Below are 15015 nucleotides of genomic sequence, written 5' to 3'. Positions count from 1 at the left end.
ATTTTAGTAGTTTGTGCTAGATACTCTCTAGGAGTTGTAAAAGGAGTAATTCCTATATAGGTTAATCATTCAGTTCTGCTATAATGCTTATTTTGAAAATATGGGTTTGTTTTTTTGTGATCAATATATTAGGGAACAATTTGAGCATAACACAAATTTTGTGTTTGCTTACATGTAGTTTTATTCACAAGAAACAACAGATTAACACAGAAAACTGTACCCAGGTAATCAAGCTGCACAAGAATACACAAACACACATATACACACACATCCCAAACACCTACCAGCTACATCAGCTCACCACCTGAACATGTGTTACAAGCCACATCTATCCACATCTGGTGTTATACCTGCCTGTCCAATTTTAAGGAACCCTCCTTCTACCATTTCATAATAATTTACAAGTGTAACTCTTCTCAAGCCCACTTCCACAAGCAAACTTCAAGTCTTTTTCAAGATAAAGTGCTATATTTAATGTAGTACTTACATATTTCTGTGTTTTTCTTGTGGGGTTTTTTTTTTTTGAGACTAGGTCACAGTATGTAACCCAGGCTGGTCTCAGACTCCTGGCCTCAAGAGATTCTCCTGCCTCAACTTCTCAAGAAGCTCGGATTATAGGTGTGAGCCATCGTGCTTGGCTGTATTTACATACTTCTTGACCATTTAACATGTATAAAATGGTACAACTGTTTTTAATTAGGTTCCTATCTTTTTCTTCCCCCACTATGTCACTGAGGAAGTTTTTGAGGGCTGTGCTCCTAAGTCTATTTTCCCCATAAGCCCTGTGGTTTTTATTGCACAATTTTGCATAGCACAGTGATTTTAAGAATGTATATATTGCAACAAAGGCATCTTTGTGTAAAAGAAAAGAAAACGTAAAAAAATATTTAAAGTAAATAAAAATTAAAAAAAAAGAAAAAAAAGAATGTATATATTGCTTCATAGCAGGACTGACTATATGTCCAAATAATTTTAAAAAAGCAAATTGCAGATTTATATATAGTATAATGCCATTTTTTGTTAAAAATACATTTCATCTTTTTGCAGATATGTATGTATATATACATACTTATAAATGCTTAGAATATGGTCTGGAAGGACACCCATCAAAATTAACAGTGTTGTCTCTGAAGGCAGGAATACAAGTGACTTCCACTTTAAACTATATATACATTTCTGTTTGATTTAGAAACAATGAATGGGGGGGGGGGACAAAGAGGAAAAAAAAAAAGAAACAATGAATAGGTATTACTTCTGTGATTTTAAAAATTCCCCTTAAAAAAGAAATAAATTTGGCCAGGCGCGGTGGCTCACGCCTGTAATCCTAGCACTCTGGGAGGCCGAGGCGGGTGGATCATTTGAGCTCAGGAGTTCGAGATCAACCTGAGCAAGAGTAAGACCCTGTCTCTACTAAAAACAGAAATTAGCTGGACAACTAAAAATATACAGAAAAAATCAGCCGGGCATGGTGGCGTGTGCCGGTAGTCCCAGCTACTTGGGAGGCTGAGGCAGAAGGATTGCTTGAGCCCAGGAGTTTGAGGTTGCTGTGAGCTAGGCTGATGCCACGGCACTCTAGCCTGGGCAATAGAGTGAGACTCTGTCTCAAAAAAAAAAAAAAGAAAGAAAGAAATTTGTTCCAATCCTAAAGGCATGGGAAAGAGTGATCATTACACAAATTCTATTATGTCATCCCCTTGCTTAAAATCCCCAATACTTAAATGATAAACATTCATGGTGATGGATGTCCTAAATAACCTCATTTGATCAGTACACATTCTACGTATCAAAATATCACAGGCACTCCATAAATATGTACAAATATTATGTATCAATAAAAAAATGACTAAAAAAAATCCTCAATACCTGATATCTAAATTTCCCAGTATTTAGGAAGGACCTGGTACCTGCTACCTTCTCTTAGCCTCATCTCTCACTGTTCTTCCCCTCATTTGTATACTCAACTAAGATTTATTTAGAATCTTCTATATGTAGGAACCAGGGAAAACAAAGCAGTAAACACACTAGATGTGACCTCACCCTCATAGCGCCTTCACTCTAACAAGGGAGAAATCTTTTTTTTTTTTTTTTGAGACACAGTCTCACTCTGTTGCCCAGGCTAGAGTGCATAGTGTCAGCCTCGCTCACAGCAACCTCAAACTCCTGGGCTCAAGCAATCCTTCTGCCTCAGCCTCCCGAGTAGCTGGGACTACAGGCATGCGCCACGATGCCTGGCTAATTTTTTCTATATATATATTTAGTTGTCCAGCTAATTTCTTTCTATTTTTTTAGTAGAGATGGGGTCTCGCTCTTGCTCAGGCTGGTCTTCTCAAATGATCTGCCAGCCTCGGCCTCCCAGAGTGATAGGATTACAGGCGGGAGCCACCGTGCCCGGCCTCAAGGGAAAGATCTTAAATAACAACAAAATTACACTTAAAATTACTTAATTGTGGTATTACTAAAGAGAATTAGCTTCAGGGATAAGGAAAAGCTTCCCTGAAAGTGACATTTAGGCCAAGACCTGGAGTAAGAAAGAATGGGACTGATAAAGGCAGAACTGGTGAGAGGGAAGTGTACTGCCAGGGGCCAGAAAAGAGCCTGGACCCCTCAAAGAAAAAGCTAGTGTGCATAGAGCACAGTAACACAGGAAGAGAGAGGTATAAAGTTAGAAGCAGCAGGCACCAGATCATGAGGGGCCCAGCAGACTATGTTGCAGATTTCGGACCAAGATTTTTGAGAGGGGAGTGACATGATCAGAAATGTTCATCTGGACGTTCATTTGGGTTACTGTCTAAAAAGAAAGGCTGGAAAAGGACCAGGAATAAATGCTGAAAGATCATTATTAGGAACTTCTTTCAATAGTATGTGGATTACTGAAATGGTGACAGCTTGTACTAGGATGGTGACAATGAGAATGGAGAGAAGTGGATGGCTTCAAGTTATGTTTAGGAGGTGGATTCAGCAGTACTTGGTACTGACTGGATGTGGGGACAAAGGACAGGAAGGGGTGAGGATGACTCAAGTCTCGAGCAAGAGCACTTCTCACATCCTGGTCTTCAGTCATACTGAACTACTTGCAGTTCCCTAAGGCTCCACGCCTCTTTCAAGCTTTCATGCCTCAGTGAAAAATTTCTCAGATATATAGAAAAAATGCCTTGTTTACATTATCCAACATTACTAACAACCACCTGAAGACAAATATTATCCTTAAGTTACAAAATGCCACCTTACCCCAGCCTTCCCTAACCAAGCCTGGATTGGGTGCTCTAAATGCATGCTCCTATAGCACTTCATGCTTGTCTTTATCACAGCACTTGTCCCACTGAACTATAATCACATATTTATGTTTCTGTCTTTCCCACATGACCAAGTGCTCCCTGAGGTTAAAGATCATTTTTGGTTGTTTTAATTTCTGTATCCCCAACGCTCACTTCTCATCAGTGTGTTCCAAGGAACTGAGAAAGCAAGCTGAGTTCTTGGGGCCTACTGTGAGGAAAAAAAAGAATATGGGAAATTAACTTAGGCTTGAGAAAGCAGGTTAAAAAGGCAGTGTGCAAACTAAAGTTGTCTCTTCATGAACAGAACAAAGCTAAGAAGCTAACCTAAGAATCTTACCACCACCCGAAAGATGTAGACATAACTTTGCAGAATGGTATCTAGTACTGGACCATGTGCCAGAGGAGAGGCATAAACTAAATGGCATATGCCGATGACCTGGATTGCCAGGGTGCATCTCCACCTCCCAGAGCCTCAGAGCCTACAAGACAAAATAATTCTGAATTCTCTTCCATGAGGGTATCTACTAATTTAATAAAATGCTTGCATGAGCCAATTTTCAGGTTTTTCTATAGATATACATTAGTCAACATACTGCAAAATGATCTGACAGACAGGAGAAGCATTTGTGAACAGAGAATACTTTGGAAATATTTTTCTTTGTGTGACATGATTGATATACTCTAATACAGACTGTCTCTAGTAAATCTAAAACCTTGCAACCAAAAAATCATCCTTTATGAAGTGTGAAAGTTGGTGACTTTTAGTGATATTCTTCCTGACAGTGGTATACAAGGAAGAGTTTTAAAGAGCATAGGTGGTTTAAATTTGCAACATGCAAATATCAACATTTGCCAAGAAAACCTAAGTTGCGGTTTATTTTCTTTTGATTTTGATTGCTTTTTTGAGACAGAGTCTCGCCCTGTCGTCCTGGGTAGAATGCAGTGGCATCAGCCTAGGTCACAGCAACCTCAAACTCCTGGGCTCAAGTGACTCTCCTACTTCAGCCTCCTGCGTAGCTGGGACAATAGGCATGCACCACCACGCCTGGCTAATTTTTCTATTTTTAGTACAGACGAGGTCGCACTCTTGCTCAGGCTGGTCTTAAACTCCTGAACTCAAGCGATACTTCCACCTCGGCCTCTCAGAGTGCTAGGATTACAGGCCTTCATTTTGTTTTTTAAGCAGGTAAAACATTAAAAACTGAATTATTTTCCAGAGGCTAAGATTACTATAATGGACATGCTTTTACCTTCATCTTTAAAGAACAGTTTATTTTGTTCACTTATACGCTTTGATTATCCCCTCTGAAGTCTTATTGTTTAGCCAAGTCTTGTTTAGCCTAAGAGAAAATTCATTTAGTAATTTCCTCTCAGTTAAGGAACCACAATCATTTAGATGTTGGCCAGAATAGAACTGTTGGTAAAACATTTTATTCATCATGAAGTAATCTTTATCAGTATTCTGGATTAGACATCAAATCACCTCCCTCGGTGTTCCCTGAAAACCAAACTTTTGTTCCTAAGTTTAATTTTCAGATGTTTGAATGTTCAATTTATGTATTTTAACTACATTAAATCAATTATTTTATATTTTAAAAAAAGGCAGTATAGTTCCTAACTGGATAAATAAAGTTATGAAATTTCAGACTTCTTTCTGAAGTGCTGGTAGTCTAGAACTAAAGTCCAAACTCATAGATGTAAATTTAAAAGAAATTAAGATAAATAGTTACCCAAGGATAGTATACCTTAAAAATATATAAATAGCTTCATGATAGTTTATAAATCAAATTACAACATTTTACTCTATATATATCTATAATTACTTGAAATTTTTTGCAGGAATACATTCATACATTATTTGTATAATTAGAAATAAAATAACTAATAAAATGAGTCCTATGACAGCTCACATGTTGGTGTTCCCTGAGATGCCCTTAAGAATTAAAAAAAACTTATACACACATTATTTTCAAAATAAAATACAAAACACCTAATAGAAGAGAGAGATCTATAAAATTTAATTATAATTTCTGTGGGCCATACTCCCCAACCTTGAGGGCAACATTAAAGCAAGTCACAAAATTATTTCTCAAATTATTCTTCAGTGCCTTCATTTTAAAAATAGTTGGACAACAGAGCGAATCCAATAGGACAATTTATCTCTTATTCAAATAGGCTTCCAGTTTGGGGCTGCAATGCCAAACTAGAAGAGGGCAGCAGTGATGGACTCTACCACAGCAGCAACCTGAAGCACCCTGACATACTGCTGTAACACCTAAATAGGTAGTCCCATGCACACCATGGCACACAGGGAGTTGGTAGTTTTATTTATAAGAAACTATGGCTTTCCAAGTAATCCACAAAACATTTAAAGACTAAGAAGCAAACAGGAAGAAAAATGGAAATTTTAAATTAAATCCCAAAGGAAAACTCCTATCCCACCATCTTTGACTCATTCTTAGCAGACAACCATGCCTTCAACATCAAAGAGAAAACAGAACACAAAAAGGCCCTTCCTTTCTCCCTCCTACAACACCCACAAATTACCTGCATCCCCAGGTGAACAGAGTTATCTGTTTCTCCTTTCCCTCAAGTATAAGAGGGATCTCTCCCCCTCTATCAGGCTAATCCTTTCACCTGTGCTCCAGATCCTGCTCCCTTTCCACCCTAGACAAGGACCTCTCCTTTTCTTAAGTCTTCAACTTTCTTAAATCTTTCTTAAATTTTAACTTTAAGATTCTTAAATCTTCAACTTATTTATCATTCTACATTTTTTTCCTTGAGCAACTGAATCAACTCTCATGGCTTCATTACCATCTATAACAGAATGCCTTCAAAAATCTTCATCTCTGGTCTAGACCACTCTCCTCAGCTCCAGACATCTGTTAGCCTTTGTATAGCCTCTGAATATCTCCACTTCAATATCCTAAAAGAATGACAAATTCAATATGTCTAAAATTAAATTCATCATCTTTCTTCTAAACCCAACTCCACCTTTATTCTCTATCTCGGAGAATCAACCATCATCCAGTTTCCCAGCCAGGTATTATTCTTGACTCCCTCTTTTACCTGAGCTCCCCATATCCAATTAAGTCGTTTGAGTTCTATTTATGGATATACCTTATGTCTGTTCACTTCTCCCTATCTCCAAGGCCATTTCTTGGTTCAAGTCATTTTCACATCTCACTTGGATTACTGCAGAACCCTATTTTTAGTCTTCTCCAAACTTTTCACAAAGCAGCCAGAGTTTTAGGTCTGAAAGGCAGATCTGATTTGTTATTCCCCTATTTAAAGCATTCAATAGCTTCCTACTATCTTCAGGATAAAAGCCAAATTACTTATCATACGATCCTTCAACATCTGCCCCAGCTTGCCCCACCATCCAGTCCACTACGAATTTACTCTCAAGGCACAACCAGCCATGTGCAGTTTTCCAACCACTGTGCTCTCTCCCCCTAGCCTTAGGTCTTTGCATATGCTATTTCCTTTGCCTGGGATATGCTTTACCAGTCTCCTTTCCCTTCTCCTCTAGCTAACTCCTACTCATTCATTATACCTCAAATTGACCAATGGCTGCTTTGGTCCCATGGCTATGTGCTCTCATAATATCCGGTGAATACCCCAAACAAAATCCATTAACTGTATGCTAAATGCTTGTTCACTCTTCAGCATCCTTGACTAGAATGCGCTCATTGAGAGCAGGAGGAGATCTTTTTAACGGATATTTAGTATCTGGCACAATACCCAATAATTATTTACTGAGTAAATGAAGAGGAATAATCTTCCACATAGGTTTCTGATTTTTTTTTTACTGTCATTTCTCCTGGCTTTGAAGAAAAAGTCCTAGACCAAGAGTTATAAGAGGCTGATCACAAACCAGACTAACCACCCTACCCATGCTGCTTTAATTCATTCTCTAAATATAAGGTCAACCAAGAAGGAAAAATAAGTACAAAATCCCACACAGAATCCTAAAGCATCGGAAGCAAATATTCAGGGAAACTTGAATTTCTGTATCCTGGGTGAAATTTTTTAAATATAAAAACATTTTTTAATTAAAAAAAGGAATAGAATCCTAAAGCATCATATTGATGATGCCAAACTGAAAGCAACAAAAAAAAGACACCTCTAATTCTACTTTAACTAAATTCTGCAGTGCCACACAGTGGTGAGAGAGGGAAGCAAATCATAAAGCTAAAGGAAATGTAGATGAGAAGAGGACATCAGGGAGCCTTACGTGGCTTGGCTTGTCTTCCCTGCGATCAGTGGGAAGAGTCTGTGGAGCACCTCACAGTTGTGTGAACTGGGTCACCCAGGCTTGCTTAGTTAGTTTGGCTCATTGCATCACTCTTAGGAACTTACATCACTGGGACTCAAGCTGCCCAGCCCATTCTCCTGCTCAGAATCCTTCCCAGACTCAGTGCCCTGGGAGGACCGCGGATGGGATGGATGAATCCAGATCTCCAGGCGAGTGGTATCATCACCAACATGCTGGAAAGTAGACTTCTTTCCTTTCTGCCATTGGTTAGGGCTCAGTTCAAACTCCTCGTGTTGCTTCTTTTCCATCTGTTCTGCCTGTATAACAAACATACAAGCTTAGACTCTCCTGAGATTTAGTTAACAAAGAGAAGAACCTCACCTCACCTGTGTTTGTTGCCTAGGGACTATAAAAAGACTCTGTTACAATTCCAAAGTAGCAGCGTATCATCCACTTTGACTGATAAAAGTTATTAATACTGTAAACTAGATGCTGTGGAACATGTAAACCAAGCACACCCTAAAAGCTCTCCTGAACATCACAACTTGGTTCTGCACAGAGGCTAAATGATTACCCATTAGCACAGCCTAACAGACCACTTGTGGATATTATTAGTCATTCCCCTGAGAACTCCAATGGCACTAAGGGAAATGCATTCTTCTAGGAAGAATTGTTTCTGCCTGCATCCCCACTCACCTTTCGTTTAGTCTCTTCAAACAAGCTCATGAGACTCTCTTTGGCAGTCAGGATAGGGTTGCTGGCAGCTAAACTGCGCATATAGTAATACACAGCATCAAGCTTCCTCCTCTGTGGAAAGAGGCCAGAGACAATCAGTCAACCAATTCTGTTCCTAACTTCAGCATAAGGCACCTGACCCTGGAAATCTTTCCCAGCCTGTCCCCTAAGCTGTGAGGAATTCCAGCAGGAAAATCAGAAATGCTATCCATGGGAGAAGCCATGGCAATTATAAATCTTCTCTTACACAGTACTGTATCTTACATGCAGAGGTGCTCCAAAAACCAGGTACTCATAAGAGGGAGAAAGGAATAAAGAGCCTCTTAAAATATAAACAGCAATTATGTTTTGTTTTTGGAGAAAGAATGTTCAATTCACCCTACATTTCTAATTCTTATCAGAGAATCAGTGCAGTATAATGAAATCACGAAATTAGAAGCCAGACAGATCTAATTTCAAATACTAGCTTGTCCAAGATTTGACTTTGAGACTTTGGTCCAGTTATGTAATAATCTTCCTGAGCTCCCATATCCTCACCATTAAAATGGAAATAATAATACCCATGGAGCAGTGTCCTTAGGCTTATGGAGTGCTAATCACATGCCTCACATTTAGTTGTACTTAGTCGATGATATTGCCATTGTTATGGACAATTTTTTTAATTAATAAATATTAGGTGAGTTTAACATTTTATGGATATCATTCAATGAATCCAGCAAATAAATACGTAGAGTCCATTTTATAACCAATTAATAGAAAAAATAAAGGGATGAGAAAGCCAGAAAGAAGGAAAAACACTGAGACAAAGGAGGAAAGAATATCCAAAAGTCTTTTTCACTCTCTCCATATACATTTTCACGGTTTTCTACAACTGTGTTAAAATACATCTAAAAGACTAGATTCTCTCTCTCCCCACTGTCTACTCATTCTTCAAAACTCGTATCTTTTTTTCTTCTTTCTTTGAGACAGAGTCTCACTCTGTTGCTTGGACTAGAGTGTCGTGACGTCAGCCTAGCTCACTGCAACCTCAAACTGCTGGGCCCAAGCAATCCTACTGCCTCAGCCTTCTGAGTAGCTGGGACTACAGGCATGTGCCACCATGCCCAGTTAATTTTTTCTATGTAGTTTTAGTTGTTCAGCTAAGTTCTTTCTATTTTTTTAGTAGAGATAGGGTCTTCCTCTTGCTCAGGCTGGTCTTGAACTCCTGAGCCTAAATGATCCACCTGCCTCGGCCTCCCAGAGTGCTAGCATTGCAGGTGTGAGCCACCGCGCCTGGCCTAAAACTCGTATCTTGTAGTCATCTAGCATGGTTAAAGGCACAGGTTCTAAGGTCAACTGCCTGAGTCTGAATCTGGTCCTGCATTTATTAGGTATGACCCTAAGCAAATTAACCTAGAGAGGTTTTCTTATTTGCAAATAGAGATGTTTACACACATATGGCTCCTGAAAATGCCATGTGTCCATAATGCATATAGTCTAACAGAATATCTGGCACACCATTACAGTCAGTTAAGTGGTAGCTATTTTTAATGTTATTCCAATCCATACTAATCTCCGCCTATATCACTCACTTGATTTGAGGCTGTATTTGATTGATCCTATAAAACATTTTTTCTTATTTTAACATTTCTGTAACTGAGATACAACTTACAATCAATATCTACCATTGTATCTTATTTTAATTTGCAGCATTTTTCTTACTTAGTGGAACAGAAAATAATGATGCTTCTAACAATCAATTATATATTTTATCAAGTCTAATTTGTCTCTTTGTCTATATATCTCACTTGTCTTCTTAACACAGTGTTTTTCAGGACAGAAAACAAATCAATATTTTATCATTCATGGCACCCAGCAAAGCATACTGTATACATGCCATGTTCTCATTAAATATCTGAGATTCACCAAATGACTGATTAGAAGAGACAAAAAAGTTGAGAAAATTATGTTAACAGACAAATAGGATGAGAGGGGGAGACAGAAAAAGAGAGAGAGAGAGAAAAAGAACTTGCAGGGAGTGCTAATCTAGGTCAGAGGTCCGTGAAAGAAAAATTACAATTTGGCTGGGTGCAGTGGTTCACGCCTGTAATTCCAGCACTTTGGGAGGCCGAGGCAAGAGGATCGCTTGAACCTAGGAGTTCAAGACTAACCTGGACAACACAGCAAGACCCTGTCTCTACAAAAAAATTTTAAAAATTAGCCGATATGGTGGCATGTGCCTATAGTCCCAGCTATTCAGGAGGCTGAGGGAAGATGATCACTTGAGCCCAGGAGTCTGAGATTGCAGTGAGCTGTGACTGTACCACTGCACTCCAGCCTGGCCGACAGAGTGAGACCCCATCTCAAAAAATAATAATGATAAATAATTAGAATGGCAAAAAGCATTGAGAAAATTTAGCAAAGTTGCAAGATATAAGATCAATACACAAAAATTAGTTGTATTTCTATATAACAATCTCAAAAGAAAATTAAGAAAACAATTCCATTTACAGTAGCATTAAAAAAAAATAACATACTTGGCTGGGCATGGTGGCTCACACCTGTAATCCTAGCACTCTGGGAGGTCAAGGTAGGAGGATCGCTTGAGCTCAGGAGTTTGAGACCAGCCTGAGCAAGAGCGAGACCTCATCTCTACTAAAAAAATAAATACAAAAAATTAGCCAGTCAACTAAAAACAGAAACAAAAAATTAGCCGAGCGTGATGGCTCGCATCTGTAGTCCCAGCTACTCGGGAGGCTGAGGCAGGAGGATCACTTGAGCCCAGCAGTTTGAGGTTGCTGTGAGCTAGGCTGATGCCATGGCACTCATTCTAGCCTGGGTAACAAAGTGAGACTCTGTCTTAAAAAAATAAATAAATAAATACCATACTTAAGAATAAATTTAACCAAGGAAGTACAAAACTATATCAAAAAGCTTAAAACAGTGTTGAAAAAAATTAAAGAACTAAGTAAATGGAAAGACATCTTGTGTTTGTGGATTAGAAGACTTAATGTAGTAAAGATGGCAGTACTTCCAAAGCAATCTACAGATTCAATGCAATCCTCACCAATATCCCAATGACTGATTTTGGTGAAATGAAAAAGCTGATCCTAAAATTCATACAGAATTGCAAGGAACTCAAATAGCCAGAACAGTCTTGGAAGAAAAAAAAAGTAAGTTGCAGGACTCACATTTTCTGATTTTTCTGTACCACAAACCTACAATAATTAAAACAGTTGTGGTACTGGCTGGCATAAGGACAGACAATGGATCAATGGAATAGAATTGAGAGTCCAGAAATAAACCCATACATTAGGTGATTTTCAGCAAGGGTGCCATGACCATTCAATGGAGAAAGAACGGTCTCATCAACAAATGGAGCTAAGAAAATTTAACATCCTCTAGTCATATATAAAATTTAACCTAAAATGGATCAAAGACCTAAATTTAAGAGCTAAAACTATAAAACTCTTAGAAAAAAACCTAGAGGTAAATCTTAACCTTGGACTTGGTAATGGTTTCATGGCTATGACATCAAAAGCACAAGGAACAAAAGAAAAAAAAGATAAACTGGACTTGACCAAAATTTAAAACTTTTGTGCATCGAAGGACACTATCAATAGAGTGAAAACTGAGGTGAGAGGATTGCTTGAGCCCAGGAGTTCAAAACCCTGTCTTTAAAAAAACTTTAATTTAATTTAATTTACAAAAAGAGAGAGCGAAAAGACAGCCCACAGAATGACAGAAAATATTTGCAAATCATGTATCTGCTTAAGGGTCTAGAATCTAAAATATACAAAGAACTCTTACATCCCAAAAACAAAACTAATAACCTATTTCAAATGGACACCAGCCTGAGACCCTGTCTCTACAAAAAAATTAAATAATTAGCCAGTCATGGTAGCACACACCTACTCAGGAGGCTGAGGCAAGAGGACTGCTCGAGCCCAGGAGTTTGAGGTTCAGGTTGCAGTGAGCCACAGTCACGCTACTGACTGCACTCTAGCCTGGGCAACAGAACAAGACTCCTGTCTCAAAAATAAATAAATAAATAAAAATGAACAAATGACTTGAATACAAATTCCTCCGGGCCAGGTGCGGTGGCTTACGCCTGTAATCCTAGCACTCTGGGAGGCCGAGGCATGTGGATCATTTGAGCTCAAGAGTTCAAGACCAGCCCGAGCAAGCGTGAGACCCCGTCTCTGCTAAAAAAAAAAAAAAAAAATAGAAAGCAATTAGCTGGACATCTAAAAATATATATGGAAAAAATTAGCCAGGCATGGTGGCATGTGCCTGTAGTCCCAGCCACTAGGGAGGCTGAGGCAGAATTGCTTGAGCCCAGGAGTTTGAGGTTGCTGTGAGCTACGCTGACGCCATGGCACTCTAGCCCGAGCAACAGAGTGAGACTTGGTCTCAAAAAAAAAAAACAACAAAAAAACAACAACAAAAAAAACCAAACACAACACCAAACAAATTTCTCCAAGGATAAGCAAATAGCCATTGTGCCTATGAAAAAATGCTCATAAGCCCTAATCATTAGGGGAATGCAAATCAAAACCACAATGTGATACCACCTCACAGCCATTAGGATGGCTACTATCAAAAACCAGAAAATAACAAGTGTTGGCAACGAAGTGGAGAAATTAGAACTCTTGTGCACTATTGGTGGGAATGTAAAATGGTGCAGCTGCTATTGAAAACACTATGGTTACTCCAAATAATTGAAAACAGATGATCCAGTAATTCAACTTCTGGGTATTTACTCAAAAGAACGGAAAGGAGGGCCTCAAAAAGATATTTATATACCCATGTTTATTGCAGTATTATTCACAATAGCCAAAAGGTGGATGCAACCCAAGTGTCCATGGATGGAAGAATGCATCTACAAAATATGGTATATATGTACAATGCAATTCAGCCTCAAAAAGGAGGAAACTTTGACACGTTACAACATGGATGAACCTGAAGACTTATGCTAAGTGAAATAAGCCAGTCACAACAAGACAAATACTGTATGATTCCACTTATATGAGGTACCTAGAGTAGTCAAATTCATGGACAAAAACAAGAGTGGTTGCAGGGCTTGGGGGAGAAAGAATGGGGAGCTGTTGTTTAACAGACACAAAGTTTCAGTTTCGCAAGATGAAGAGGGCTCTGGAGATTGGCTGCACAACAATATGACTATACTTAACACTACTAAACTGTACACTTAAAAATGGGTAAGATAATAAAATTTTATAACGTGTATTCTACTGCAGGTAAAAATTCAAAAAATTATTTTTCAATGGGCAATGAACTTGAGTAGACATTTCTCCAATGGCAAATAAGCACAAGAAAGGATGCACAACATAACATCATTAGTTGCTAGGGAAATACAAATCAAAACTACAATGAGATAGATTATCACTTTATACACACTAGGTTCATGGATATCAACAAACTTTCTAAAGTTTACATGGAAAGGCAAAAGATTCAGAACAGCCAACACAATATTGAAGGATAAAGTTGGAAAACTGACACTATCCAACTTCAAGACATAAAGACATACAACAAAGCTACAGTAATCAAGACAGTGTGGTACTAACCAAAGAACAAATAGATCAATGGAACAGAATAGAGAGTCCAGAAATAAACTCACACAAATATAGTAGCTGATCTTTGACAAAGGAGCAAAGGCAACTCAATGGAGAAATGATAGTCTTTTCAACAAATGGTGCTGAAACAACTGTATGTTCACATGCAAAACAATAAATCTATACATAGGCCTTATACCTTTCACAAACATTAACTCAAAATGGATTAACCCTACATCTTCCACAAAAATTAACTCAAAATAGATTATAGAACTAGATGTAAAATGTAAAACTATACAAATCCTAGAAAATAAGAGGAAATTTAGGTAACTGTGGGTTTGATAATGACTTCTTAGATACAACACCAAAAGCACAATCTATGAAAGAAAAAATTGGGTAAGTTGGATTTCATTAAAATTTAAAACTCACATTCTGCAAAAGACACTGCTGGAGAATGAGAAGACAAGCTACAGACTGGAAGAAAATATTTGCAAAGAACTTGATAAAGGATTTATATCTAAAATGTACAAAGAACTCTTAAAACTCAAGAAAAAGAAACAATTTAAAAATGGGCAAAAGATCTAAATAAACACCTCACCGAGTAAGATATACAGATGGCAAATAAACATACAAAAAGATGCTCAAAATATGTCATAAGAGAATTACAAATTTAAAAATGGGATATCACTACACACCTACTAGAATGGCAAAAATCCAAAACATTGGCTACACCAAATGCTAGCAAGGATGTGGAACAACAGGAACTTTCATTCATTGTTGGTAGGACTACAAAATGGTACTGCGACTTTGGAAGATAGTTTGGTAGTTTCTTACAAAGCTAAACATACTTTTATCATGATCTAGCTATTGCTCTCCTTGATATTTACCCAAATAAGTTGAGAACCTATTTCTATACAAAAACCTGTACGTGGATGTTTAAAGCAGATTTGTTCATAACTGCCAAAACCTGGAAGCAGCCAAGATGTCCTTTTAATAGGTGAGTGGATAAATAAACTGTGGTACATCATACAATGAAATATTATTCAGCAATAAAAAGAAATGAGCTATCAAGCCACAAAAGAACTTTAAATGTATATAGCTAAGTGAAAGAAGTCTAGTTGAAGAGGCTTCATACTGCATGATTCTAACTATATGACATTCTAGAAAAGGCAAAATTAAGGAAACAGTAAAAAGA

The 15015-nt window shown here is 38.0% G+C and overlaps 1 protein-coding gene across 1 annotated transcript in view; it reads right to left on the bottom strand.

The window, feature by feature from the left end:
* Positions 1–15015, bottom strand: part of SMG6 (SMG6 nonsense mediated mRNA decay factor) — a 214872-nt gene that overhangs the window by 186861 nt on the left and 12996 nt on the right. Inside the window, exons 7-8 of the mRNA XM_069482148.1 lie at positions 8230–8340; positions 7638–7850 (exon numbers count right to left, since the gene is read on the bottom strand). Coding sequence (XP_069338249.1) covers positions 7638–7850; positions 8230–8340 — 324 coding nt within the window. The remainder of the gene's footprint in view (positions 1–7637; positions 7851–8229; positions 8341–15015) is intronic.

This window comes from Eulemur rufifrons, chromosome 9 (genome assembly GCF_041146395.1).
Source record: "Eulemur rufifrons isolate Redbay chromosome 9, OSU_ERuf_1, whole genome shotgun sequence".
Taxonomy (NCBI): domain Eukaryota; kingdom Metazoa; phylum Chordata; class Mammalia; order Primates; family Lemuridae; genus Eulemur; species Eulemur rufifrons.
This window is presented reverse-complemented; position numbering and strand designations above follow the sequence as displayed.